Raw genomic sequence first — 25,868 nt, 5'->3', positions numbered from 1 at the left:
ATAAAGAGGGACAGACACTGAAGCCAAGATTGCATCAAATGAAGGACAGGCAGTTGGGAAATTAAATCCATAGTATACTGAGGCTCATGATATCGGAGCTAAAAGATCCAAACACAAAACAGACAAAACATATTGCTTCCAATCGCCATGCAATGAAATAAAGACAAAATGATGCAGCGCCGGGGGGTATTAGAGGAAACGACAGCAGACCATGCAAAAGAAAGACATAAATATGCATCATGAGACATACATCCCAGGGCATTCATTACCGTCGGAACATCCGAACAGGAGCGCTCATATCTCGACGCTCACCAAGTTCATTCTCGGTTCTCGAATCAGCCCGAAGATTGGGGTTAGGAAGGCGTCGAGGTCCCCGAGCAGGGGTTGGGTTGGATCCTGCTGAGGCCCTAGCTGTGCGGCCAGGTTCGCTGGCACTGACTGATCGCTGCTTGCTATGGGTACGGCCTCGTCGCGCTCTGATCTGTGCAAGCGCTTGTTCGCGGTCGATGGGTGTATCGGGTACGCCAGGGTGCGAAGTGCGCTGAGACTGTGGCTCTTGTCGGGAAGGAGCTCTCTTTGGGGGATTGATGGGCTGGCGGTGTCCATGGGGCTCTCTCTCGAAACGTCTCGACGGTCTTGCTTCCACGGACAGCGGTGCACGTGAGTGTTCAGCAGCACCATCTGATGGAGTGGGACGAGCCATCCTGGTCAGGGCCGGCTCCCCTGAGGGGGGTGGACGAGTCGACCTGTTGATCGGTTGATGCAGAGGCGTCCATATGACGAGCGTGGACGTCTGGGCGGGGTTCAGCGAGATCAGGTGCCTTGAAGAAATCCAATCGCGGAGGTCTGACATTGTCTCGGAGAGGAGATGGGAATGTCGTGAATGTGCCGGTCTCCGGAGAAAACGTAACCAGGGGCTCGGCTGGCATCTCCATTTTGTGGAGGTCCGCAGGTTCAGCCTTCATAGCAGGCGCAATGTGTTGGTGGACAGGAACAGGTGGCGCGGCCAGAGGGGTACGACTTGGCTCGGGTTCTTCCTGGCGGTGTTGAGGAGATCCCACCTGGGGACTGGTAGCCTGGTGAATAGGAGATCGGTGGACAGGAGGTGGAGGAGGGGGAGGGCTAGCCTCTGGGGTGCTGGTTGGGTGAGGATGGACTTGGTGCACACTAGCTTTCTGAATGCTGGCTTGCTCAGCACGAGCTTTCTCTTCCGCCTCGATCTGAGGTCGTTGGAATTTGTTATAGTAATCAGCGTCGTAGATGTAGCGACGACCTTGGCTCTCAGCAAGCCTGCAAGAGCAGCGTTCGAACTGGCACTCAATGTTTAGGAAATGCACCATTTCTTCGGCTGCCACTCTGCGACGACGCTCAAAAACTAGCTCGTCCTTAATCTCCTCCAACAAATCCTCCTCGTCCTGCTCAACAGCGGTTTCGGATGCGGGTCGTTCACTCTCCGTCGTTGGTGCACAGTCCGACAAACGTGGGCGCTTGGGAGGAGTGGCTTCCGCGTGCTCTTCGTCGCGTGTCGGAGCTGGGGATCGGGCAGATCCCGCAGCAGCTCGTTTCGGTCTGCGTGGGGTGGCCAAAAATGCGAGGTCGCCTTCTGCTATTGACAGTCTCCCGAAGTCTTCTTTCCGGATCTCATGAGCGCGGACTTCGAGGGTGCTCGAGTGGTTATCCGTTTCAAGCGCGCGGAATTTCTCTTTCAAGACTTCAAGTTCCTCCGTAAGACCAGCCAGAGCGTAGGCACGTTCAAATGCCTCCTGTTTGGCCTTGTCCTTCGCCTCTCGTTCTGCTCCCAGTTCCTCTTTCAGTGTTTTGATCTCTGATTTCGAGTGTTTCAATTCTTCTTGAAGTTTTACCAACGTTGACCCAGCCCGAAACGCTTCTTTGCGGGCTTTTCGGATTTCCTTTTCGAAAATTGATCTTTCGTGGGCCTGGCGTTCCTTCGTTCCGTGTAACTCTTCCAGCAAGGACTCGAGGCGTTCACTGATCCGGCGCTCTCGCGTCTGTGCTTCAGATAAATCTTCTTGTGCGGTGGCTAGGGCAGACTCGGCTTCCTCGCGGCCCAGGATAGCGCGTTGTAGAGCGGCATTGTTTCCTGCAGAGTTGGCAGGGCTGCCTCGAGAGAGGCCGTTTAGAAATGCCACTTTGGCTTGTACTTCTGAAACACCTCGGGTGCTCTTGTTGTGTAGTGTGAGGAGGTCGGAAGGTAGTGAGGGAGAGGCAGGTATGTTATGTTGATTCATGCGTTCCGGCGAAACCGGATGCAGGGCTTTTGAGGGGCTCGGGATGGGACGTGTTGGAGACTCCATCGCAGATGCTTGGTAACAAGTGATGAATCCAGCCGATGAAGATCACAAGGTTAAGGAATCATCACAGGAATAAGGAGATTCACGAGGGAAAATCACCGTTGTGGAGTTAGTGTGGTGACGCACCCACAGAAACATGTTTATTGCCCTCTTTGGAAGGATCATGTGACTGTTGCCCTGGTGACTCTCTGCACCTTCCCCAATATGGTTAGGCACTCACGTGCCGTACACCCCCACATCAGGCCTAGCGTCATGTTTTGGCTACGTCTGTGCGTCCTTAGACATTGTCGATATCAAAATTTACTGAGGGGCCACACTGGACGGGTCGTTTGCATCCATCAATATGCATGAAATTGTGACGCTTCAGCTTGGCCAGCGGGCTAACTATCTAGCAACACATTTTTGGAATCTGCAGGTACTGTCATCTACGGTGAGATATGAACTTCGTTCTGATATATAACCAGGAATCATACTTTACGTATACCGAAGGAGAACAGTCCGATGTTGATCATGACGTTCACTTTCGACCAGGTGTTGGAGCGGATGGCTCTGAGACTTACACTCCACGCACAGTAATCTATGATCTGAAGGGTGGATTCGGAACATTGCGCAGATACAATGCACTTTACGAGCTGAGTGAAGACTCCACAGCTGGTCAAGGATTATGGTATGCCAGTAGAATTGGTAGACACGTTCTTCAAATTAACATATGGCAGGGATGGAGCAGAGATAGTCCAGAAACAAACTCCAATTCAACAAAGCGAATATCAGAAAAGCTTGGATTTGGGCACTCCAGCACCTCGCCTGACATCAGAGTCCGTTCGCTACTGGTCAGACTACAATAGAGTGTATTATCACCCAAGGTCCATTGTCCAGCTAAATGAATACGACTTAAACTCCCAGACCATGCCCTTTGAGGACTGGAATGTCGGGGAAGAGTTATTCAAAGACCTCGACAAGGAGCATGACCTTCTAGACCGTGACCTGAGACCTCTCCTTGAAGAATGTGATCACTTCCGGGCGCTGCAATTGTTCTCTGGGTCAGATGATGCCTGGGGCGGATTTGCTGCCCAGTATATGGAAAGACTGAGGGATGAATTCGGAAAGAAAAGTATTTGGGTGTGGGCTATTGAGGACGGCACCAAAACACAGCGGGTAAGTGAGACAGCGATGCCCTTTTTGAAGACTTGCGAGCTCGGTTGGCTAAGTTTCGAACTTTGTATAGCATCACCAGTTCAAGAAGGATACGAACAAGGCCAGGTCACTTTACGCCATTGCCCCACTGGCATCACTGTATTCCCCAATTATCGATGTTCCGCATAAGCTGCCCGGTTATCTCAATGTCGATCGCCAATCAGAATGGCAAAAATCTGCCTTGGTAGCCTCAGCTATTGAGACGGTCACATTGCCCTCTCGATTGCGGCCATATCAGCATTTCGAGGCTTCTCTCGCTGGAGAAGATGGCACGCACACCATCTTCGAATTGCAATCTTCGATTAATAAGATCAAAATCAATGGCGGTCAAACCAAGGAAGCGTCCAATGAAGATGGGCCGACCAAAGCTGCAATTGAATTTGACATTGACTTCGCCTATGACGGCGAGTATAACAAGGGCGCTCATATCTTTAACCAAGTGCAGGTAACTCGTGGAGACGAACCCGAAAGGGACAGTGAGTCCACCGAGGACAGCGACATTGGGCACCTTCGCAAACTCAGAAGATACAACTCAGAGTCGATGCTACAGAGGTAGGTTCCCCATTTTGCACACTTACTTTGCCTGTCTCAGCCAGGATACTCACATTCTATACCATTATTATAGCTTCCACACGCCACTCAGCATGCCCATCCTTGACAGTTTCCCGCATGACATGTTCCCCGCCCCCGAGGTAGGTACTGGAGTAAACGTGTTTACCGCATTGACCGCCTCGACACGAACGGCTCAGAGGATCAAGGCTATCTCGGCAACTGCCGCTCGCCTGATGTCGGTCGATGAGCGCGAGGCCTTGGTAAATGGACTTGGGGAGATTCGAGAGTACTACGAGACAGGGTGGAGCAGTGGCTCGGACGATGATGACGACTAAACACACTTCTTGTATGTACTCATGTTGATATCATCGCAATCAAAATGACAAGGTATCTAGCCGGTTTGGGGTGATAATTGCCTCCCATTACACAGGCCCAATATCCAGAGTATGCAATACCACCAGTGTATAATGATTCCGCAGGAAAAGACCTAGAATGATTTAGTGGCTTAAGGTCACATTGTATAGATTATAACCCCACATGTACGGAGTAGAAGCTTTCATTGTTGTCTGTTGGGGTGTGACGACTGGGATATGTGCGCCACCTAGGTATGGTTGGACGGGAATACGGCAAGGGACACCGGAGTAGCCTCCTCAGCGCACTAACCACAATTGAGAAGACTAGGGACTTCCTGGATCATGCTTTTCCAAGACCCCGTGGGTTGGAGAGTTCAAGACATATCCTGATCGTGGATACGGAGTACTCTGAAAACATATCAGATATCATTTCTTTGGTGACAATGCCCCCGCATTCTCCGTACCATGGATCCCTCGTTCCTCTAAACCTTGGAGAAAACATTGGAAGAAGGCTGGCAATATTTTCGAGGTCTATGAAGGCTTCTATAGTTGTGCGGCTACCGTGAAATAATACAAGTGCATAGAGGCCGTGGAAGAACAGGCAGTTCTACGAATTCAATGTTCTGCTATATCCATGGGTATTGTATACTTCAAAAGTAGGGAACGATCATTAAAAAAAAACAAATGATCAATATCGAAAGAGGGGGAAATAAAGAGGAAGAGAGCGAAAACAAGGACAACACATTTGACATCACCAAGTACTACCTGGGTATACATAATGCGCCATCCCTAATTTTAGAGAAAGGGCCAGGGACTACTCCGTATAGACTTTCAACTGATGTACTCTATAACGTCACCTCCAGGGCTGCATTAGACAGGGGCACATCCCTGCGTCGGGACTGCTCCGTATCCCCGCACCGACACAGTTGACTCACATTCACTAACACAGATTCACATTCACTGATCAAAAGCTTACGATCATCGCCTAGGCTGGTATACACCCAGATGACTCAAGTCCAGACTTCCACCTAGGCAGACGGGCGTTACCGGTACCGCGCTGCCCTCTGATCTTTTTATGCCTTGCTAGGGTTCCGAGGTTTCCAAGTTATCACTTACTTTGATCTGGGCATATTCCCTACCTCATTCAAATTTCCACGTTTATTATTCGTGAGGTTTCCCCACACTTTTCTCTGGACACATGTGGTTGTGGCTGAACTTAAGAGCTATTTATAGCGCGGTCTCATGATGTGTGCAAGAGACACTTTCATACCAGACTTTATATCGCTACCCATATGGAGTGTGAAACAAAGAAAAGAGGCAAGGGACAAAAGAAAACAGAAACCAGCAGAAGCATAGCCGAATATGGAGTGTACTCAGTACCCGTGGACGATGACGGAAAATCACAGCCATCTCCCGCATTGCCAAGTACCGATCTGCACCATCAGAGTCAATTGGGTGGTCTCATACACCGGGCTCTGAATACTTTGACTTTGGAATGGTTGAACTCAGGTTTTCCAGGTCGGAACGCTAAACGCCAATATCCGAGACCTCGTCAAGTTATCATTGGCTTAACCCTAGCACCTGGTCGTCTAGTCAACTGGGCCCGTGTACATGCGCTGGTCATGACCTCTGCATCCAGATCCATGACCAGCCACATCGCTGGGAATATCCGGGCCGACTGCTGAATACTGCTCGCCTATGCTGGTTCTGGTTGATGTTAGAATATGAGCGCCACTTTTTCTGACTTTCGTCTATCTTGAGTGCCCAACATGGTACCGGATGGTCCACACTGGCCTAATCGTCAACAGAATGGAGCTATCGACTGAGCCAGACAAACAGGAATTGGAGCTCTGAGAAGACCTAATCCCAGAGGCACATATAAACTTGCTCTACTCCCCCCTCTGCACCCTGCCTCGATCCTGCAAATATTTCAATTGTCGATATTGCCTGTTTAGGAACTCTCTCGCTACGGTTCCTATCGTCCTTCGTTTCCAGGAACATATCAGCCCTATATATTCCAGTACATAACAATCATTCGTTTGCTAGCCAAGATGCGCGGCACTCCTATCGTTCTGCTCTACGCCGTGACCTTGGTATCCGGGATGGTTATTGCTCCGAGACATGCTGGTGAAGCTCGCATCGCTGTCCGCGGCGGCGGTGACGACCACGGCGGTGGTCCATGGTGGGGTGGTGGCCATGGGGGCCACGGAAATGGCGATCATGGAGATGGTGGGCACGGTGGCGGTGGTCCCCCAGCAGAGACCTCTCCCCCGCCTGTTGAGTCCACCCCTACTGCTCCCCCAGTCGTGACACCGACTACTCCGCCTGCCGAGAGTTCCACCCCGTGCGAGACCGACACACCTACTATTCCCCCGGTTGTAACGCCTACTACGCCCCCGGGTGTGACACCTACCTCCACCCCATGTGAAACTGATACCACGACTCCACCTGTCGAGACGGACACGCCTACTGTTCCCCCAGTCGTGACGCCTAGTACTCCTCCGGTTGTGACGCCTACCTCCACTCCATGCGACACTGACACTCCCACTTCTCCTCCTCCCGCGAGCTCAACTCCCTGCGAGACCGACACCCCTACCTCGTCTCCCCCTGCGAGCTCGACCCCTTGTGAGACCGATACTCCCACCGATACTCCCACTTCTCCTCCTCCCGCGAGCTCAACTCCCTGCGAGACCGACACGCGTACTACGCCTCCGGTTGTGACGCCTACCTCTACTCCCTGTGAGACTGACACTCCCACTTCTCCTCCTCCCGCGAGCTCAACTCCCTGCGAGACCGACACCCCTACCTCGTCTCCCCCTGCGAGCTCGACCCCTTGTGAGACCGATACTCCCACCGATACTCCCACTTCTCCTCCTCCCGCGAGCTCCACCCCGTGTGAGACCGACACGCCTACTACGCCCCCGGTTGTGACGCCTACCTCCACTCCCTGCGAGACTGACACTTCCACTTCGTCTCCACCTGCGAGCTCGACTCCCTGTGAGACCGACACTCCTACCTTGCCCCCTCCTACTAGCACCACGCCTAGTGAGACCCGAACTCCCACCGCGCCCCCTCCCACTTCTACCACTTCTTGCGAGACTGAGACCCCCACTGGCACTCCTCCTCCAGTTACCGTGACCACCACATATACTACTATCACCTGCCCGGGTAAGTAAAAGCCTGACCCTTCTGTCAATTTTAATTGCTAATAATATCAGTGACTTGGAGTACTATCACAAGCGGCACATCAACCTACACCCGCCCTGTGACCCAGACCAGCACGATCACCGTGACATCGGTTTCCACCTGCACTGCGGGTTGCACTCAGCCCACAACCACTCCCACTAAGGCCACTGTTCCCCCTGTTGTTCCCACAACTTCTGTGGTGGTGCCTCCTCCAGATACCAAGCCCAATATCCCAGCGACTGAGCCTACTGCCCCGGCACAGTCAAGCCCAGTCACTTCTTCCACCTCCGCTCCCCCTGCTTTCTCCTCACCTGCTTTCAACAGTGCTCCAGTTCTCCAGAAATCTGCTGCGGCCTTCATCCCTGGCCTGGCTCTCCTGTTTGCTCTGCTCTAATTGATCTACGCCGAAGTTGATCGGTCAGACCAGATATAATGTCAATGCTTTACGCAGTGGCTGGTGAGAAACCGAACTATGGATGTTCCATATGAAACAAGAGAGTATTACCCGAATATTCAGAGAAAAAAAAAATGTTTTGGGCATATCCGGTCTTGAAGGGCACCAGGATGACGGTTATTAACGGATTTATTCACGACTTGACGCTCCTTGTCCATGGTTATGGACCCTTAATTATAGTCATATATACATCAGTCCTGAATCCATACTTACTTCTATTAAGCCCACGTCTCCCTTCACGATTATAAAATTAGGACGTTCACAACTCGTTTGGTATACAACTCAGCCCTGTTCGAAATTAGGGCTGTGACATAATGCGATAACGATAAGCAGTGCAAACATCAGACATCGTGTTTGCATGATGACCCGTGTCCTCATCCAACAGCTCTTTTAGGCTTCAAGTTACGTTACCGCCAAGTGGCCACAGTATCCCTTTGCTTTCAAATGGCTTAATTTTGAGTCATTTTTCTAATTTTCTTTTCATGTTCATCTCCCCCACTCCTCAACCCCAACCCAACACCAGTCTTGAGCTATCCCATAGCTCCATCCGATCATCCATCTGGCGCAAAGCTAGCCCGAACCCGACGCACTATTCGGCAAACCGGTGGAGTCGTTGAATATCTGTCAATTTGTCTATATATGTGCGCACTGGGGTAAATATTCCCTGTTGAAATTACGAGCAACTCCTTGAATCGGCAATTCGGCTGACTCCCGCAGCCCGGAGCCTACACATAGATCATGGCGTTCTTAAATCGCCGACAATTGTCCAGCTCGCCAATGCTGTCCCTCATGGTCCTCCCATTCCTCATATTCCTCCTCAGCTTCGCTGGGCCAGCCTCTGCCGCCGGATCGGCCGTCCTGGGTATCGACATCGGCACGGAATATTTCAAGGCTGCTCTCGTGAAACCTGGCATTCCGCTCGAGATCGTCCTCACTAAAGATTCGAAGCGCAAGGAGTCCGCTGCTGTCGCTTTCAAGCCTACAAGAGAGAGCGATGCGCCTTTCCCCGAACGGTTCTATGGTGGTAATGCGCTCGCCCTCGCCGCTCGGTACCCGGATGACGTTTACATCAACTTGAAGACTCTGTTGGGTGTTCCGTTTAACGATGGCGATGAGGAGGCAGTCAAGACATATTGGAACAGGTTCCCCGCCTTGAAATTGGAGACCGCCCCTGATGGTCGTGGGTCTGTTGCTCTCCGCAGCAACCGACTCGGAGAGGCGCAGAAGAAGGAGGCCTTCTTGGTTGAGGAGATTCTAGCAATGCAGTTGAAGCAGATCAAGGCTAACGCTGATGCGTTGGCTGGAAAGGGATCCGATGTCCGCGATGTCGTCATTACCTACCCTGTATTCTACACCGCGGAGGAGAAGCGCAGCCTCGAGTTGGCGGCTGAACTGGCGGGTCTGAGGATTCAGGCTCTTGTCAGCGATGGATTGGCTGTCGGTCTGAACTACGCCACCAGCCGTACCTTCCCCAGCGTTTCTGATGGCGAGAAGCCCGAATACCACATCGTGTATGACATGGGTGCTGGATCTACGACCGCGAGTGTTTTACGGTTCCAGAGCCGCAAGGTTAAGGATATTGGCAAATTCAACAAGACTATCCAGGAAGTTCATGTTGTTGGGTCTGGTTGGGACAAATCACTTGGAGGTGACGCCCTAAACGACCTCATTGTGAACGACATGGTCTCCCACTTGGTTGAGGACAAGAAGCTCAAGGATAAGGTTACTCCAGCTGAAATTAAGGCGCATGGAAAGACTATGTCCAGACTCTGGAAGGATTCTGAGAAGCTCCGACAGGTTCTGAGCGCCAACACCGAGACTTCGACAAGCTTCGAGGGACTGTACGACGAGAATGTCAACTTCAAGTACAAGCTCACCCGTGCCAATTTTGAGAAGATGGCTGCTGAGCATGTCGCCCGTATTGGGACCCCAGTGGAGCAGGCTTTGACGGCGGCCGGGCTTCAATTGAGCGATATTGAATCTGTCGTGCTTCACGGTGGAGCCATTCGGACCCCGTTCGTCCAGAAGCAATTGGAGAACTTCGCCGGCTCTTCTAAGAAGATCAGAACCAATGTCAACGCTGATGAGGCGGCTGTGTTTGGTGCTGCCTTTAAGGGAGCTGCTCTCAGCCCTAGTTTCCGTGTTAAGGATATTCGCACCGGTGATGCCGCTACGTACCCCATCTCATTGAAGTGGGAGTCAGACGGCAAGCAGAGAAACCAGAAGCTGTTCACCGCCACTTCCCAGGTCGGTCCCGAGAAGCAAGTTACCGTGAAGAACCTGGAGGATTTCGAATTCAGCTTCGCTCAGCATCTTGCCCAGGATGAGGAACAGCCCATCCTCGGTGTCCAGACCCAGAACCTTACTGCGTCTGTTGCTAAGCTAAAGGATAACTTTGGCTGCACTACTGCAAACATTACCACGAAGTTCACGATCCGCCTCAGCCCTGTGGACGGTCTTCCCGAAGTTATGGCTGGTACCGTTAGCTGCGAGGTGGAATCTGAGAAGAAAGGAATCGTTGAAGACGTCAAGGGTTTCTTCGGCCTCGGCAAGAAGGATGAGCAGGAGCCCCTCGGCGAAGATGGCGAACCTCGTGAATCGATCACCCTCGAGCCCGAGTCGGAGTCCTCCACTGCATCCTCCGCCAGTTCCAAGACGACCACCACATCCACCAAGGACGCAAAGAAGGACGCAAAGGCCACCCCTCAGGTTAAGCTTGAAGTTATCCCGATCAGCTTGAAGTCCGTCGCTCTCGGGACTCCGGCACCATCAGTCGCTGAGCTCAGTCGCATCAACGGCCGCCTCCTTGCTTTCGATGATTCGGACCACGATCGCATCTTGCGCGAAGAAGCTCTTAATGAATTGGAATCTTTCATCTACCGTAGCCGAGACCTTGCCGATAACGAAGAGTTCGTCAAGGCTGTAAAGCCGGATCAGCTGACTGTTCTCTCCGAGAGAGTCTCTAAGGCCAGCGATTGGCTCTACGAAGAGGGCGACAACGCCAAGACTGCTGATTTCCAGTCGAAGCTCAATGACCTAAAGGCCATCGTCAACCCTGCACTGAAGCGGATGAAGGAGAGCTCTTCTCGCCCAGCGCGTGTGCAGTTGCTCAAGGACATGCTCAAGAACGCCGAGTCCATGAAGGAATTGATCAAGAACCAGATCGACAACGACGAGCAGATCTACTCCTCTTCCCTCTCAGCCTCAAGCGCTTCCGCCACCGAAACCAGCACCGAAACCAGCACATCGACCCCGGCCCCAACCGCTTCTGACGAGCGTCTCGATGACCTCGATGAAGACGCATACTCCGCCTCTTCATCTTCTACCACATCTACTACGAGTGCTGCTCCGGCCAAGCCCACAGGCCCCAAGTACTCCCTCTTCACTCCCGCCGACCTCGCGGCCATCACTCAGGCCTACGAGTCCACGAACCCCTGGCTCGAAACGCAGCTCAGCCTGCAAGAGACGCTTTCCGAGTCTGACGACCCGGCTTTGACCGTTGTGGAGGTCGACTCACGGCTGCGCGAGTTCGAGCGCATCCTTAACCGCATGTACGAGAGGATGACTGCAAACGCCGGCCAGCAGAAGAAGAACAACAGCAATGGTAAGAAGGCAACTAAGGAAAAGAAGAAGCCCGAGTCCGAGAAGAGCAAGGGCAAGGGCAAGGATCAGCCCAAGGAGAAGGAGGATCTTCCCAAAGATGAGCTGTAAAATAAACATCCCCTTGTTCCATTTCACTATGCATTTTACATTTGTTTCTTTTTTTCCCAACTTTGACTCGTACAGAGCACTCCATCCTAACGCAACCCATGTATCATGTACACACATCCTGGCAGATAGAAAAGAAAAGGAATCACAATGGAGTTTGGGCTGAGCGTTAGCAGTTTCATTATCTCTGCTCCCCCTGTTTTGTTTTACAATAAAGACCTCTACTGAGTTCGCCAATATCATGGATGGCAGTAAGTAGGGCCGAAACTGTCATTACCAGTTCTATCATCCTATCATCCTCTCAGGACACTACCTCAACGGAGTACACAATTCCGAGTGCATTAGCTCAGCCCCAAAAGATCCTTTTAGAACCCATCGCCAGCACCGGCTCCCAGACCAGCTCCAAGACCAGAACCAGCGCCGAAGCCACCGCCAAAGCCTCCACCGAGGCCTGACCCGATTGAACCGCCGCCACCGCCGCCACCGCCCAAGGAACCGGTACCAGCGCCGCCAAGACCAAGTCCACCAGGGCCTATTATGATTACTCAATTAGAAGTGTTCCAAGTTAATCGCCGGGATGACTGGTGATATATGACATACCGGTAGGAGCAGCAACAGCGGCCAGAGCCAAGCTGAAGAATGCGATGAGGAAGTTGGTCTTCATTGTATTAGATCGAGCTATTGGGCAATGAGAGTCAGTGATTAGCTCAATTATCATACACTATGAATGCGAGATAGTTGTGAGTCTCACCGAATGGCTTTAGAGGTAAACTTGCTGAAGATGGAAGGTTGATTCTTGTAGAACTGATACCCAGAATAGCGGGCGAATACCACCAATTTATATCTTGATGTTCGACCTCAACTTCCAGGGCACAAGTCTGATGAGTAAAGCTTCTCAGCTGAGATCGGAGATTGAGTGGGTTTCTTCGGTTTATTGCATACACAGCGTCCAGTCGCTTGCGCTGTTCGGAGCGTCTGATTTAGAATTCGTGGTGTTCTGGTTTTGGCTTGTAGTCCTTCTAGCAGTATCCTGGAGAGGGGGATTCTCCTGTATATTTTAGTGATGCCATGCTATAGGTTTTGAGAGACGCCGCATGTTTTGAATACAATATACGCTTCAGCGCTTCACACTGGGGCTTGTTTTCTCCTGTCTTGCTCACTGGTTTATATTCGGCTTTGTTTAATAAACAGAGCTAGCACAGCGTTACTAAATACACTGCCTAGATGCCTAGAAGAAATTATATCTGCTTTAAAACTCATCTGGCTACTTTGCAAAAGCCTCGATCCGATCTGAGGTAAGATTATGTAGCGTGCTCGACTTAGGCGTGGCCATTAATCTATAGAATATTAGAGGAACAATATCTAGCACTACAACTAGGGTGTGATACTGGAGCATGTGAAACAGTTGGTCTCCAATATAACTAGTTTTCATGGACTCGAGGAAAAAGTCATCGTGGACAACTTGCCAGATTCCTCGTCAATTAACCTTATCCCAATGGTCTGAGACATAAATTGGAGCAACAGACATGTGCATGGTGACAATGGTCTAGTTGAGGATGTTATTAACACGAGACTCAGTCAACATGGTAGTAGTTGCATGAGAAGTGTCCACGTGCGACTATTACAATAACTCGCAATCAATTACTCCATTATTCATTGGGATTCTTTCTACGGTGTACTGACGGCCAACTGTCACATCGCTGCTGTAATACGTTGATCCCCCATTTGGGGCATTGAATGTATCAGGAATATGTTGCTTCGTTTGGGACAACTATTTTTGATTTAGGAGTAGTATTAATAACTCGAGCTAGTAAGCTACCTACCTAGCCCTGGAGGTAGGCAGCTCTGGATGAATGTGAAAGTGAAGTAATCAATGGTCTTCCGTCCCAATGCGGTAAGTAGGGCTACCCCACACTGGGCCCTGTCACACTAAACCCAATCGGTAAAGAAAAGTTCCTGAAGCTCAACCTTCTCCATCCAACCCCACCCATTAGGAACGATTTACACAATTATGGAGAAACCAGATATCGTGGAGTCTCCGCGCAAGCGACAGAAGACAGAAGATGCAGGCTCAACTGAGGTCGCTGTCGCTGTCAATGGCGCGACCGAAACCCCGAGCGCCGCAGTCGCAGATGCGCAGGCTCTGAAGGAAGTCGAAGTCGGTATCACGGAGTTTGTGAGCAACGACACTGAGGGATTCTCAGGTATTCTGAAGAAGAGGTGAGCTATTATGTTCCTTCGTTTCAGGATTCCTCTAATAATCATGGGCAGATACACGGATTTTATGGTCAACGAGATCATGACCACCGGCGAAGTTGTCCACCTCCGACTCAACGATATGACCACCGAGACCAACGAGTCCACGCCTCCTACACCTGCGCCAAAAGCTCCTGAGGCGGGAACCACTGCTGCGCAGAGAACTGAGGACGCCCCGGCCGAGGAGGTGGAAACACCAGGTGAGTTCAAGGTCTCGGAAGAGGACCACGCTCTTCTGGAGGAATACTTTGGTGCTCAGAATGCCGCGGAAATCATTTCTATCCACAAGGTTGCTATGTCTAAGCCAAAGGGCCGACCTAGTGAATTTGGAACTGTCACCTTTCCCGTGTTTGATCGCGAGCTTCGCACCAATATCCACCAGGCTATCCGTCGCATTTTCAATTCTCAGCTAGAATCTTCTACCGATGCAGATGGAACTATGTCAATCGCCGCGGCGAACAACCGTTTCAAGCGCGGTGCGACCGCAGGACGAGCCAATGGCCGGCCCCAGGGCCACCGAATCAACTGGGAAGAACTCGGTGGGCCATACCTGCATTTCACCATCTACAAGGAGAACAAGGACACGATGGAAGTCATTGGCTTTATTGCCCGCTCATTGAAGACGAACCCCAAGTCTTTGCAATTCGCTGGAACCAAGGATAGGCGGGGTGTGACCGTGCAGCGTGCCTGTGCTGTGCGCGCTCACCCCGGTCGGCTTGCAGCAGTGAACTCGGAACTCCGCAATGCTTATATCACAGACTTTGAGCACCGCAAGCACGGACTGGAGCTTGGTGATTTGCAGGGCAATGAGTTCGTGATTACTCTACGCGACGTTGAAATTCCTGGCGTGAGCCTGAGTGAACCTCAGGCTGCGATTGCCAAGGCGTCCGAGGTTGTCGCTACGTCTTTGAAGAACCTCTACCAGCGGGGATACTTCAACTACTACGGTCTTCAGCGATTCGGAACCTTCGCAACCCGTACGGACGTGGTCGGTGTCAAGATGCTGCAGGGAGATTACAAGGGCGCATGCGATGCGATTCTGCAGTATTCTCCTAAGTCTCTTCAGGCAGCAATGGAGGGGAAAATGTCCACTCTTAACATCGGCTCTGATGACAAGGATCGCGCCATGGCCATCAATATCTTCCAGACCGGCGGTAACGTCAAGGACGCTCTGCAAAAGATGCCGCGCAAGTTCTCCGCTGAAAACAATCTACTCCGCCACCTCGGCAGGAACAAGAAGGATTATCTGGGTGCGCTGCAGAGTATTCCCCGTAACCTGCGATTGATGTACGTGCATGCATACCAGTCGCTCGTCTGGAACTTTGCTGCGAGCGAGCGCTGGCGCCTTTACGGCGACCGGGTGGTGGCAGGCGATCTCGTCATTATCCAAGAACACCGCGACAAAGAAACTGTCTCTGTTGCCGAGGCTGCCGAGACTGTCGACGCTGACGGTGAAATCATTGTTGTCCCTCAGGGCGAGGACAGCGCCGTTGCGGCCGAGGACATGTTCATGCGGGCGCGTGCCCTGACAGCGGAAGAGGCGGCCAGTGGCAAATATACCATCTTTGACCTGGTGCTTCCCCAGCCTGGATATGACATTATCTACCCGGAAAACGAAATGAAGGAATTCTACCGTCGCTTCATGGGAAGCGAGCATGGTGGCGGCCTTGACCCATCCAACATGCGCCGCCAGTGGAAGGATATCAGCCTTAGCGGCAGTTACCGCAAGATTTTCAGCCGCATGATGACCGACAACTACTCCTTCGACGTCAAGCTTTATTCCAAGGACGATGAGCAGTTCGTTAAGACGGATTTGCAAAAGCTGATGGGGGAGGATAAGGCTGCCGATACCGCCGTGGCCGATGAGACCCCAGCTGATAAGCTGGCTGTTATCCTGAAGTTCCAACTGGGATCAAGCCAGTACGCCACCATGGCTCTTCGGGAATTGACGCACGGAAAGGCCACAGCCCACAAGGCTGACTTCGCTGGTGGACGATAATTGGGACAGGAACCAGCACCAACTGTTCATTTTAACACTGCACATGGCCTCAAAGCGCCAATACCATGACTAGTACTGTGATCCGGATATCATTCCAGTCATATTCAAGTACATAGTCTGAGATACACACAAAGATACACAACTTGAAGCTATTACAATGAAACCCTCATTGAACTAACCCAAAACGCCAGAACCAGATGAAACTACGTAAAAGAGGGCTGTAGACCAAGCTTAGCCTCATTATATCATATCACCTTGTGGACATCCTCAAACCCCCTGGAATCGCCTCCTCTCCTGCTCACCTATCGGCGACACCTCATCAAAAGACGACACTACAGAAACCTGATCAAAATCCCTCTCCCTCCTCCGCCCCTCCAAATCCGACACATCAGAAACAGCATCATCATCATCATCCGAACCACCAACAGCAATACCAATACCAACCTCATCATCCGAAAAATCCTCAAACGGCATCCTTGCCAACCGCGACGGCCCCCTCGACGACGTAACAGACGCAACCCGACCCCTCAAATCCTGCTCCGTAGCACTCCGCCTCTGATCCATCGGCACAGCAACGGCAACCCCAATCTCCGCCTCAGAGTCACCAGCGCCATGCGCCATAGACATGCGGTGCACAGACCCCGGTCCAGGACTGGGATCGGGGGTAGGCGTCCGGCCCCGACTTTCCGTCGAGGGCGAGATGCTGATAATCGGGATCCGGGGCAGGGGCGTGGGCATGGACGTGGCCGTGACCGTCGAAGACATGGCCGGTGTCGAGACTGAACGTCTCGGTTCTGGCGTTGGGGATTTAGGAGATATCATTAGTTCTTGTGTTGATACTCCGCTTCGATGGCCTGTTGCTATGTCGTATGGTGGTGGTAGGGCGTTGCGTTCCTTTTCGCGGCGTCGTCGGCGGAAGAGGAAGAATAGCAGTGCTAGGATTAGAGCTAGGCCGATTACTGAGACTGGGACTGCTATGGCGATTTTTGTTGTTTTTGATGGGCCGCCGGAGAAAGTGGTTGGGTCGCTGGTTGCTGAGGTTGATTCTGAGGCTGAGGCTGAGGCTGAGATTGTGGTTGGTTGGGTGGACGTGAGAGAAGATAGGTTTGAAGTTAACGGTGTGGTCGAGGGTGTTGGTGTTGGCGATGGATTATATGAGGTTGTATCCGGTATGCTCGTTGGACTGGCTTCTGGGCTGATACTATCGACAGCCGATGTCTCACTCGGTGCTGGGTATGTGGTCAACTCGCTGACTGAGTGCCATGATACCGTTCCAGGAAAGATACCTGTCACTGGTACTGCTGGATCTACCCAGCCTGACGGTTCTGCAACATTCTTCTGGTTTCCGCCAGGTGTTGTCGTGACCACCAGATCCTGGTCCACTGATGCCACTTGCGAGGTCGGATATTCCGATCCAATGGAGTCCCAGATATCTGCATCATCCAGTCCAGTGCCCAACATTGCAAATGGCAAGAATCTCATGGCAGATATGGTGGGTTGAAGTTGGATACTCGGGGCACTGCCTTATGTGAAGGCTCCCAAGCGAAGACAAAGAACCGCCACGAAAGATAGTACAAAAGACGCTGGCGCTAGGATACTCTCATTGAATAACCACTTTAGGTAAGCCGATGTCTTATAGAATAATTAAATATGGCCAGGTTCGAGAGCAGGGAAGTTGGAGGCAGCAGGAAATGCAGAATCCCAATCTTCGGAAGAATAGCGAACATTCACAGACAATATACCGTGTACAGACCACAGACAACAGCCCCAAAGTGGGGGGTCGAAGCACTGCCCTCAAGATGAGACGCTCTAACAAAGAAGCGCTTCAACATGCAGTAGACTCGGCGTCAATGAAAGTCCATACTACTCAGATTCTGATCTCTTTGAAACTGACATATTCGGCCTTCAAAGAAAATATTAAATCAATAACACCAATAATTATTACGATGTGTACAAACCATTGGAATTTCATTTTCCATGAGGCTCTCAGATTCTATTTTTACGCCGTTCACGCTAATATGGGGCCACGTAGGATCAACACAAGCCCTAACTGCTTTCTGTTTAGTTTCTAGGCGGGGGGAGTTTGGAGGTTCTACATTATGTTACAGGGAATTTTATTATTGGATCGTTGCTTTGACACGATGCTGACAGCATATACGGTTTTGCATTCCAGTGTGCTGATTTGACAAGGATTCGTCTGGAATCGAGAGTACAGCTTCCATTCTATTTTCGGTGCTGTATATATAACCTACATAAAATTATGCAACGATTTGGCCATGGCTTAACTACCAGGCCACAAAGTATTTACTTATATTAAGCCGAATATGTTGATGTGAACTGACTGGACTGACTATAGAAGTAGTAGGTGCCAGGGTTGGGACCATACTGCTAAGGCTATTGTGAAAGTAGATATTAGTCTCAAATAATTCTTACAGCTACAATACTAGTGTAACTAAGACTATACTGTGAATCAGGAATATATACATCTCAGTGACCCAGTTGTAGAAATCCCTCAATCTGATCTGAATTTCCCGATCGGGATGCCACCGCTTTATAAAGGCGCTCACGGTCCCTTCTTTGTCTCCTTGGGTATGCTAGGAAAACAACATCGTCTTTATTCATGATCTTCCCTAAGTAAACCAATATTGCTGGTTCGTGGGAATCCCGTATCTTCAACTGCCCTACCTGAGAAACATCGCAAAATGGCTGATTCTAGAACATGCCATGATCTCATCAGTAAACGCCAAAGCTGAAGGAGGTGACCCAAATAATTGGTCTATGTCAAGACAATAAACGCTCGATAAAAGCGGACTTGTTCATTGGCTGGTTAGTTCGTACAATATTCACTCGTGATCACTTGATCGGTTAAATCTTGATTTATCTTGATTCCCGTTGGTTTGAGTTACGAGGTCTCTTCCAAGGTTGGTCGTCGAAAGTCTTCCTAACTGAAATGTATAACTACTCGAAGTGGCCCGGCCTAGAATACTGTAGTAAACACGACTGATGTCGACTCAATTGCTTCAACAATAGCATCATGTCTTCTAACCAGAAAGAAGAGTGAGCTAGAAACCAGCAATCTCTTTGAATGATATACTGATCGCTGAGTTCATTCTACCTTATAGCAACCCAACGGGCACTTCATTCCCTCTATCCCAATTATTCACTCTGTATCAATCTCCACCCACGAACGAGCTAAATGGTGATAGCCCACCCACACCTCCTACGATGTCCATCCCGGAGGATTCAAAATTCGACGCAGCCTGTTCAAATTCCACGGGACTTGGCGCAATATGTCGAAAGTTAGCGCCCGCAACTGAACTATCTAGAGAAGCCTGTGGAATGCTGAAGGAATATGAGTGCGCATTTGATCGGACCCGGATGATTAAAAGATTCGCGTATCTTCATCGCTTCAGCAGAATGGAATGAGTTTTGTGTGCACCTTGGATAAGTCATCCACCTACCGTAACGTCTACCGTAACACTCAGGGTGGCGTAGTACTAGGGTGTATTCCAAGGTTACGTCCCTACTGTGCCATCATCCAAGCAGGTTAGCAAACCTGTTCTTTAGATCCGACATTTCCAAAAGGGCCAAGCTTCTAAATCAGCTGTCTACTGTCGACATTGTCAACTTCCGACTGGCCGATATAACTAGAGATCGTTACCACCTCTGTTATACAGTGCTGGAGCGTCATATAACATGACATGCTTCGCACTTCCATTTCTATGGTTTTTCCCAACAGCTCCAAATAGCCAGCGAAATCCACATGGTCTGGCTTATTTAGATGACTATAGCTTTTTGACAATTTCGCGGCTCAAGTTCGGACATATTCTTCATCCTTTGACATCTGTGAAACAGACGATATCAGCTTGAGGATGACTTTCCTAGTGCCTATTAATCTCTATATAGAATTGGGAGGATTTCGACGGCTTAAGTTTCATCTCCCACCGAGACAATACTTGTAGTTGATATACGGAAATATTTTCCCTAGCATGTTTATTTGGATATTGGGGTTGCCAGGCCCATCATTTAGCTTTGTATGTGCGAGCAGAATGTGGGTAGAGTCCAACGGCAAATGTACAAAGAATAATGAAAATAAATTCCTTTTGACACTGACTTCAGCTATTTTTTTCCCAGTTATTCTCGAGCATTCTCGAAGTGCCGGCCAGTTTACTATTTCCGCCGTTCGGATGACGTCACTCTCTGTGGTATCGTGGACATGCAACCATTGGAACTCGTCCGTCATCTCAAAGCCATAAATGGAGAAGAAATCGTGTTATAGAAAGGACTTGACACTAGGAGAATCATCTAGAATAAAAAAGTCGGCGGGCCAAGATTTCGATACGATGCCTGATGTTTGCCACAAGCATCATAAAAGCGCGGCGCTTGCTTGACAGAATCTGAATTCACCAAGGCAAAGGATCGCAAAGAATCACAGCTTATAGTTCCCATAACATACTATTCCAATCAACAATGTCTCTCTTGCACTCTAGCTTCCCAGGTGCGGGCGATTTCGCCCCTCTCTTCCGTCTTCTCGACGACTATGATGTCCACCGCTCCGGCCGTAAACAGTCTACAGCTCGTTCATTCTCCCCAAGTTTTGACGTCCGCGAAAGCGATGACTCTTACCACCTCGATGGCGAGCTACCTGGCCTCGAGCGAAAGGATATCGAAATCGAGTTCGCTGACCCCCAGACTCTAATGGTGAAGGGTCACTCTAAGCGCGAGTATCACTATGGCCCAGAGATGGCGCAAGGCAATGAGGTCGAGAAGGCCGATCAGAAGTCTGAGCCTACCCACCGCTTCTGGGCCAGCGAGCGCTCGGTCGGAGAATTCCAGCGCACCTTCTCCTTCCCGGTTAGTGTTGACCAGGAAAACGTCAAGGCCAGCTTGAAGAATGGCATTCTGTCTATTCTTGTGCCTAAGGCCTCTACCTCGGTCACTAAGAAGATTACCATTGAGTAATCTCTCGCAACTTCTTCCATGTTATTTCAGAGATCTTTCACTGAGGTCGTATGGAATACAATGAGCTACGAAAGTTGACCATGTTACATTGCAATCCTGTATTTTGATCGATATGTCGTTCAACGCTGTATTTTCGGCTATGTGAGTTTTGTTTCGCAAATCATTATTAATATTAATTCTTATATCGACATATTATTATCCTCGCGGTTTATATTATATAGTGAACGCTAATTCCGATTCCTTGAATGAATCGTATTCATGCGAACCAGCTCATTATTCATATCTGTATTCATATCATGCGCATCAGTAATTTCCTTTCCCCGGATTTCGTATTACCGAGATACTACCAAAGGTATATGTATTCACTGGACGTGTTTTGTGACCTTTTGACGTTGCAGAGTAAGCAATCCCCATCTCCGGGGGCGCTCCAGGGCTGTAGGGTCGTCTTATTCAGCATTGTTTGTCCTGTGACATCAATATAACATCAAAGGCTCAGCAATACCATCAGTCTTTTTTGTATCAAAAATATGCATTCCATATTCTCATACTCCCATACCTAGAAGCGAGTCAGAAAATCCAACATGTCCGAGAAGAGCATTGAAGATGTTGATCTCACAGAAGATTCAAATGACAACCTCCAAGACCCCGGCGACGGCAGCGACTCCCAAAACACTGGATTCGACTCCATGGATCCTGCCTTGCTAGATGAGGAGGATGCCGCGACAGAGGACGGGCAAGCTGAGAATGTGGTATCATCGCCGAAACAAACATACGCCTTCGGTGGGAGATATAACGACTTGAAGATGCATATGGGACAGCGATATTCCGGCATGGCAATCGGCGGCTCGCATACATGGAATTACGATCCAGGTGTATGGAAAGAGACCAAGGAAGAGCCCGATCTCTGGCGGATCGACTATCAAACCAACAAGCGACGAGCACGGAACGCGCCCAAGGGCAGCGGTGCACCTGTCGGGACGGAATACCACTGGTTGATTGTTGGGCACCAGGTAAGAGCATATTGACTAGACATGATGGAACGGCTGTTTCTAATGAACATCCTACATCCTACAGCACGTACGTAAAACCGACGCTAATACCTACGAGACCCACCTGACTGGCTCCAAGTATAAACTGGCGCATAAGTCAGTGACCTCGGGATCCTGGTCGATTCCTACGGTGAAAGGACAGCGGCAGAGAGAAATAGAATTACTGCAGGATGCGGAGCGGCGTGTTCAGGGGCTGCCTCCTGTGGTGGCGAGTGAGAAAGTCAAGTCTGATCAGCGTGAGAAGGGGCAGCAAAGTATTGACGCGCTTTTTGGCCAGGCTGCCTGGAACAAGCAGGGCGCAAGTGGTCCCAAAAAAAGGAAGCGAGCATGAGATTATAGTAATGGACGGTTGTTTTATGTATAAGATTGTCTCTTTCCCGACCTGGATAGTGCGTGACTGCCGGAAAGATGTACGAATAAGAATTTCTTTTCTTCATAGGAATGATCGGTATTGGGCGACGATGGTCATTTTTCTCGGTAATAGGCAATGACTGGCTAGGCTAGCATAACAGAAAATCACGATGCGAAAATGCACCTGCATACGGCCAAGGTCAGCTCTATGTTAAGTCCGCGATAGAGTCATAAAAGCCTTGTGATTTGGACTTACTCTTGGCCTTCGCAAAAGGAAGGCGAGTTTAAGGACAAAGACCGCTGGAAAGGACCCTCGGGGGGCTTCAACCACGCGGGTGGCAGTGGTAACAGGCTCTGCCAACTTCTATAGATTTCGAACAACGAAGATGAGCATACCCGCTCGTCCGACAAGTTATGTCCCGATATGAAATCATAGGGAAAGGCTCGTGAGAGACAGAGGACTTGTTGTACTTCACGGCTAAATCGAACTCGGCGACATTTTGGTCTCGTTAGAAGCATGTGCGATACACAAATCTGCGCCTTCGATATTAATCAGTGTCCTATCCGGAGACTTCTCATTCAAGACATACCTTCTTGTTGGGTGGGTTGCATATTGACAACGGCCTTGAAGGAACTAGAATACTCTTCGGCGGATTGGGGTCAAACTTCTTCTGGCTAAGAGCTTGATCTGTTCTGGGGAGAGACACACTTGGAGGTTCCCCTGGTTGCAATTGAGAATGAGATAGAAAAGGCTGTAAGCCAGCGTGTCTTTTCCAAGGCCCGAAAAGCCAAGTTATATCGGTGTCTTTATCCCTAGAGAGATGAAAAATGTGAGCCCGAGAATGATCTAATTTGCGAAACGTTGAATGACAGCTCCGTACCATTGAATGAGTCGCGATGGGAAATATGGCAGCCCTTTCCCTTGCTTTGCCCATGCTCTCCAGAGGGCGTTCTCAAGCCGCCGGTAATTCTTGAGCTGAGCCCTTTGTCGACGGATGTATTTTCTGGTGTCCCATATATCCTCGTCTTTCCATTCAAGAGACAAATAGTCCACGTTCTGGGTGGCTTGGTGCGTGATCATGGAATCATCGAAGGCGACTCGTGTCATGTTTGGCACTTTCTAACATGTTTGAATATGTGATAGACTTAGGTTAAGCCTAAGCACTAGGTGACAGCTTAATTCACCCAAACTGGGATACGACGTGTATTACGGGGCCTAGACGGTTTAGGAGAGTGGGTCAGGGTCCTATACGCAAGGGGAAAACGGTGCGGAAGGTCGACTATAAGATTACGAACGTGTTTCTCATTGACGCCTTCTATCCGAAGAATGTTCTAATCGGCCGGTACATTGGTTTGGCTTCATTCTTCCCTAGTTACCCAGTTAGGAGAACAAGGGGTATCCATTGAAATCTCGTAGACTGGAAAGTAAATAATAGAGCCAGTTGACTTACACCTTCTTCGAAGGGGGAAAAAGCAGCCGGAAAAAGAAAAGTTTAATTGCACCGCAGCATGCCCGTGCTTCCAGCAAACATTTGCGGCATATTGAAGGGATCGGATCATTGCCAACCATTGCCGAGCTTGATACCAATGCCATATTTGAGCTGAAAGCATGCTTGGAGTTTAAAGCGGAACGTCTATATCTCGCAGGAAAGGGCTTGGAAAAGAGAAGGCAACCAATCCGCTAAAATGCTAAAAAGGAAGTGGGAAGACTAGCTAATTTCCAGAATTTCGTACTTGATGCACCTGTCAAATATAAGGTTTTAGCCGCGTATTTTGTGTAGTATTGGGGCCTTACTAACCTTGGCAGCCTTGGATTAGATATGAAGAATGGACAGAAACTACTATGTCAAGCCTAGACAGCCCTAGAAGCACATGAAACGATGTCAGCAGCACGATTGTGGTCAACCATCATGGACATTTTGAAATCTCTGAATAACTTTGAGTTCTCTATCATGAGGGAAATTGCTGCATTTAAAAAGAATATCGAGTCTCGGTATGCGTATACATAATTAGGTCGAATTCTGAACCGAAGTATAAATACGGCTTAAAATCCCCAGAGTGAGAAGAAAAAGGGCCGGCTGCGACTTGGGTATGCTGTTTAATCGAGAACAGATTTCACCTAAAAAGTCTCAGAGAGCAAGAACTGTTGGAGTCGACGGTTGTTGTACAATCAATTACCCTTCGAGCTTCACGGGCTGTCTCGGTAAAATCCTCGGACTAATTTTTACTATCACCTGGCTCTTTCAAGCTAACGAATCAAATGTAATAGAAGCCGTCCACTGGGATGGATGACATGATAGATGAAGCACACATTTCCGTCCCTAGAAGACATGAATTGACTTTTCTTCTTCTGCTGATCAACACCCTGATCTGTCTTTTGGGCAATTTCATTGCATATTTAATATTCCAGAAACTTGTGGTGGTTGTTATTTGGGTGATATTCTGGGTATTGTTATCTGTCTTCACTGCTTTTCTTATATAAAGTGTGCCCTCTGAGCCACCTAACACGCGTGTACCATAATGTAGCATATGCAGGAAGAGAGGGAAGCCTACACTTTTCTTTTTCCTAAAGCCTTTGTCAGAAAATGTGTAAAGGCAGATGGTGGATAAAACTGTTTTGTCTTGCATTATATCGCCCTACCATAATTTCTATCCTCCCTTTATTTCCTAAATCTATGGAAAAAGCAGGATAACCACACCCTGAGAAACTGGCAAACAAAGCTTGTTAAAAAACAAAGACAGGCATCAAGATCAAACAGTAATATACTACGTCTTGGAAGAACCTTGGAAGTAATACGATACTGACTATACTTGATTCAAATGCAATGTAGAGCAAAATTTGAAGGGAACAATACTTTCACAAGTGCTATAGATAATACTATTTCACTCCACTGCAGGTATCACCCGCTTGCACTGAGATACCAGTTTCGGCTCTGAACTCGGAAGCTGACATAGTCATCTATCGTCAGAACATGTGCATCATGAAACTGGTGGAAGCCGGTGTGGTCTAGGCAAAATCAGGGACCATTCCGTCAGAAAAGGCATAAGCCATATGAATTCCGCGCTAAAGAATGTGGATGAGGTAAGTAATGAAATGGGGGATAAAACAGGAAAACAGGAAAAAAAAAATAATAACCTAAGGGAAGAGACCAAAATTGTGTGAATAAATTGTTCGATCAGCATTCAAGTCGACGTTGGCCAAGGCGGGTTGTCCTACTCCGTGCTCGTTAACCCTATCTGTTCCTAGGATAGATCATTTTGACCTCGACATTCAAGCTAAACTCGTATCCTTTAGTATGGGTCAAACATATGCAAGCAGTGCGAAGTATGCAAATGTGTCACATCGCCCGCTAGAGACAAATGAGCCAGCTCCCTGATTGGCGGCTGATTTTTCCACCCCTTAACAACATTCTATTGGACAAATGTTACCTGCCAAAAGCCCCCTGCGGTATCCAGTTTTGGACAAATCTGAAACCCAGCCAATCGGATTGG

The 25,868-nt window shown here is 49.5% G+C and overlaps 10 protein-coding genes across 10 annotated transcripts; 6 read left to right on the top strand and 4 right to left on the bottom strand.

Annotated features, from left to right (window-relative positions):
- Positions 1-265: 265 nt before the first annotated feature.
- N7525_010188 (uncharacterized protein) lies at positions 266-2,315 on the bottom strand (the record flags this gene model as incomplete). Its single annotated transcript, XM_061215006.1, has 2 exons — positions 266-793; positions 852-2,315. The coding sequence occupies 2 exons, from the start codon at positions 2,313-2,315 to the stop codon at positions 266-268; spliced, it is 1,992 nt and encodes a 663-aa protein (XP_061067518.1).
- A 434-nt stretch (positions 2,316-2,749) lies between these two features.
- N7525_010187 (uncharacterized protein) lies at positions 2,750-4,393 on the top strand (the record flags this gene model as incomplete). The annotated part of the gene is made up of 4 exons (XM_002556641.2): positions 2,750-2,979; positions 3,029-3,467; positions 3,538-4,058; positions 4,132-4,393. The coding sequence occupies 4 exons, from the start codon at positions 2,750-2,752 to the stop codon at positions 4,391-4,393; spliced, it is 1,452 nt and encodes a 483-aa protein (XP_002556687.2).
- Positions 4,394-6,462: 2,069 nt separating this feature from the next.
- N7525_010186 (uncharacterized protein) lies at positions 6,463-7,991 on the top strand (the record flags this gene model as incomplete). The annotated part of the gene is made up of 2 exons (XM_002556639.1): positions 6,463-7,579; positions 7,630-7,991. 2 exons carry the CDS (start codon positions 6,463-6,465, stop codon positions 7,989-7,991), a joined length of 1,479 nt encoding a protein of 492 aa, XP_002556685.1.
- A 798-nt stretch (positions 7,992-8,789) lies between these two features.
- N7525_010185 (Hsp70 family protein) lies at positions 8,790-11,762 on the top strand (the record flags this gene model as incomplete). The annotated part of the gene is made up of 1 exon (XM_002556638.2): positions 8,790-11,762. The coding sequence occupies one exon, from the start codon at positions 8,790-8,792 to the stop codon at positions 11,760-11,762; it is 2,973 nt and encodes a 990-aa protein (XP_002556684.2).
- Positions 11,763-12,124: 362 nt separating this feature from the next.
- On the bottom strand, positions 12,125-12,423 carry N7525_010184 (uncharacterized protein; the record flags this gene model as incomplete). Its single annotated transcript, XM_061215005.1, has 2 exons — positions 12,125-12,291; positions 12,360-12,423. The coding sequence occupies 2 exons, from the start codon at positions 12,421-12,423 to the stop codon at positions 12,125-12,127; spliced, it is 231 nt and encodes a 76-aa protein (XP_061067517.1).
- Positions 12,424-13,770: 1,347 nt separating this feature from the next.
- On the top strand, positions 13,771-16,014 carry N7525_010183 (pseudouridine synthase PUS7; the record flags this gene model as incomplete). The annotated part of the gene is made up of 2 exons (XM_002556637.2): positions 13,771-13,979; positions 14,031-16,014. The coding sequence occupies 2 exons, from the start codon at positions 13,771-13,773 to the stop codon at positions 16,012-16,014; spliced, it is 2,193 nt and encodes a 730-aa protein (XP_002556683.1).
- A 267-nt stretch (positions 16,015-16,281) lies between these two features.
- On the bottom strand, positions 16,282-17,496 carry N7525_010182 (uncharacterized protein; the record flags this gene model as incomplete). The annotated part of the gene is made up of 1 exon (XM_002556636.1): positions 16,282-17,496. One exon carries the CDS (start codon positions 17,494-17,496, stop codon positions 16,282-16,284), a length of 1,215 nt encoding a protein of 404 aa, XP_002556682.1.
- A 2,988-nt stretch (positions 17,497-20,484) lies between these two features.
- On the top strand, positions 20,485-20,976 carry N7525_010181 (Hsp20/alpha crystallin family protein; the record flags this gene model as incomplete). Its single annotated transcript, XM_002556635.1, has 1 exon — positions 20,485-20,976. One exon carries the CDS (start codon positions 20,485-20,487, stop codon positions 20,974-20,976), a length of 492 nt encoding a protein of 163 aa, XP_002556681.1.
- Positions 20,977-21,557: 581 nt separating this feature from the next.
- Positions 21,558-22,356, top strand: N7525_010180 (uncharacterized protein; the record flags this gene model as incomplete). The annotated part of the gene is made up of 2 exons (XM_061215004.1): positions 21,558-21,986; positions 22,051-22,356. 2 exons carry the CDS (start codon positions 21,558-21,560, stop codon positions 22,354-22,356), a joined length of 735 nt encoding a protein of 244 aa, XP_061067516.1.
- Positions 22,357-23,223: 867 nt separating this feature from the next.
- Positions 23,224-23,484, bottom strand: N7525_010179 (GATA-like domain-containing protein; the record flags this gene model as incomplete). Its single annotated transcript, XM_061215003.1, has 1 exon — positions 23,224-23,484. One exon carries the CDS (start codon positions 23,482-23,484, stop codon positions 23,224-23,226), a length of 261 nt encoding a protein of 86 aa, XP_061067515.1.
- Between the last annotated feature and the right edge of the window lie 2,384 nt (positions 23,485-25,868).

This window comes from Penicillium rubens, assembly GCF_028828025.1.
Source record: "Penicillium rubens strain IBT 27055 chromosome Unknown utg000004l_segment0_segment0, whole genome shotgun sequence".
Classification (NCBI taxonomy): Eukaryota; Fungi; Ascomycota; class Eurotiomycetes; order Eurotiales; family Aspergillaceae; genus Penicillium; species Penicillium rubens.
The sequence above is the reverse complement of the archived record's forward strand: the minus strand, read 5'-3'. Positions and strand labels throughout refer to the sequence as shown.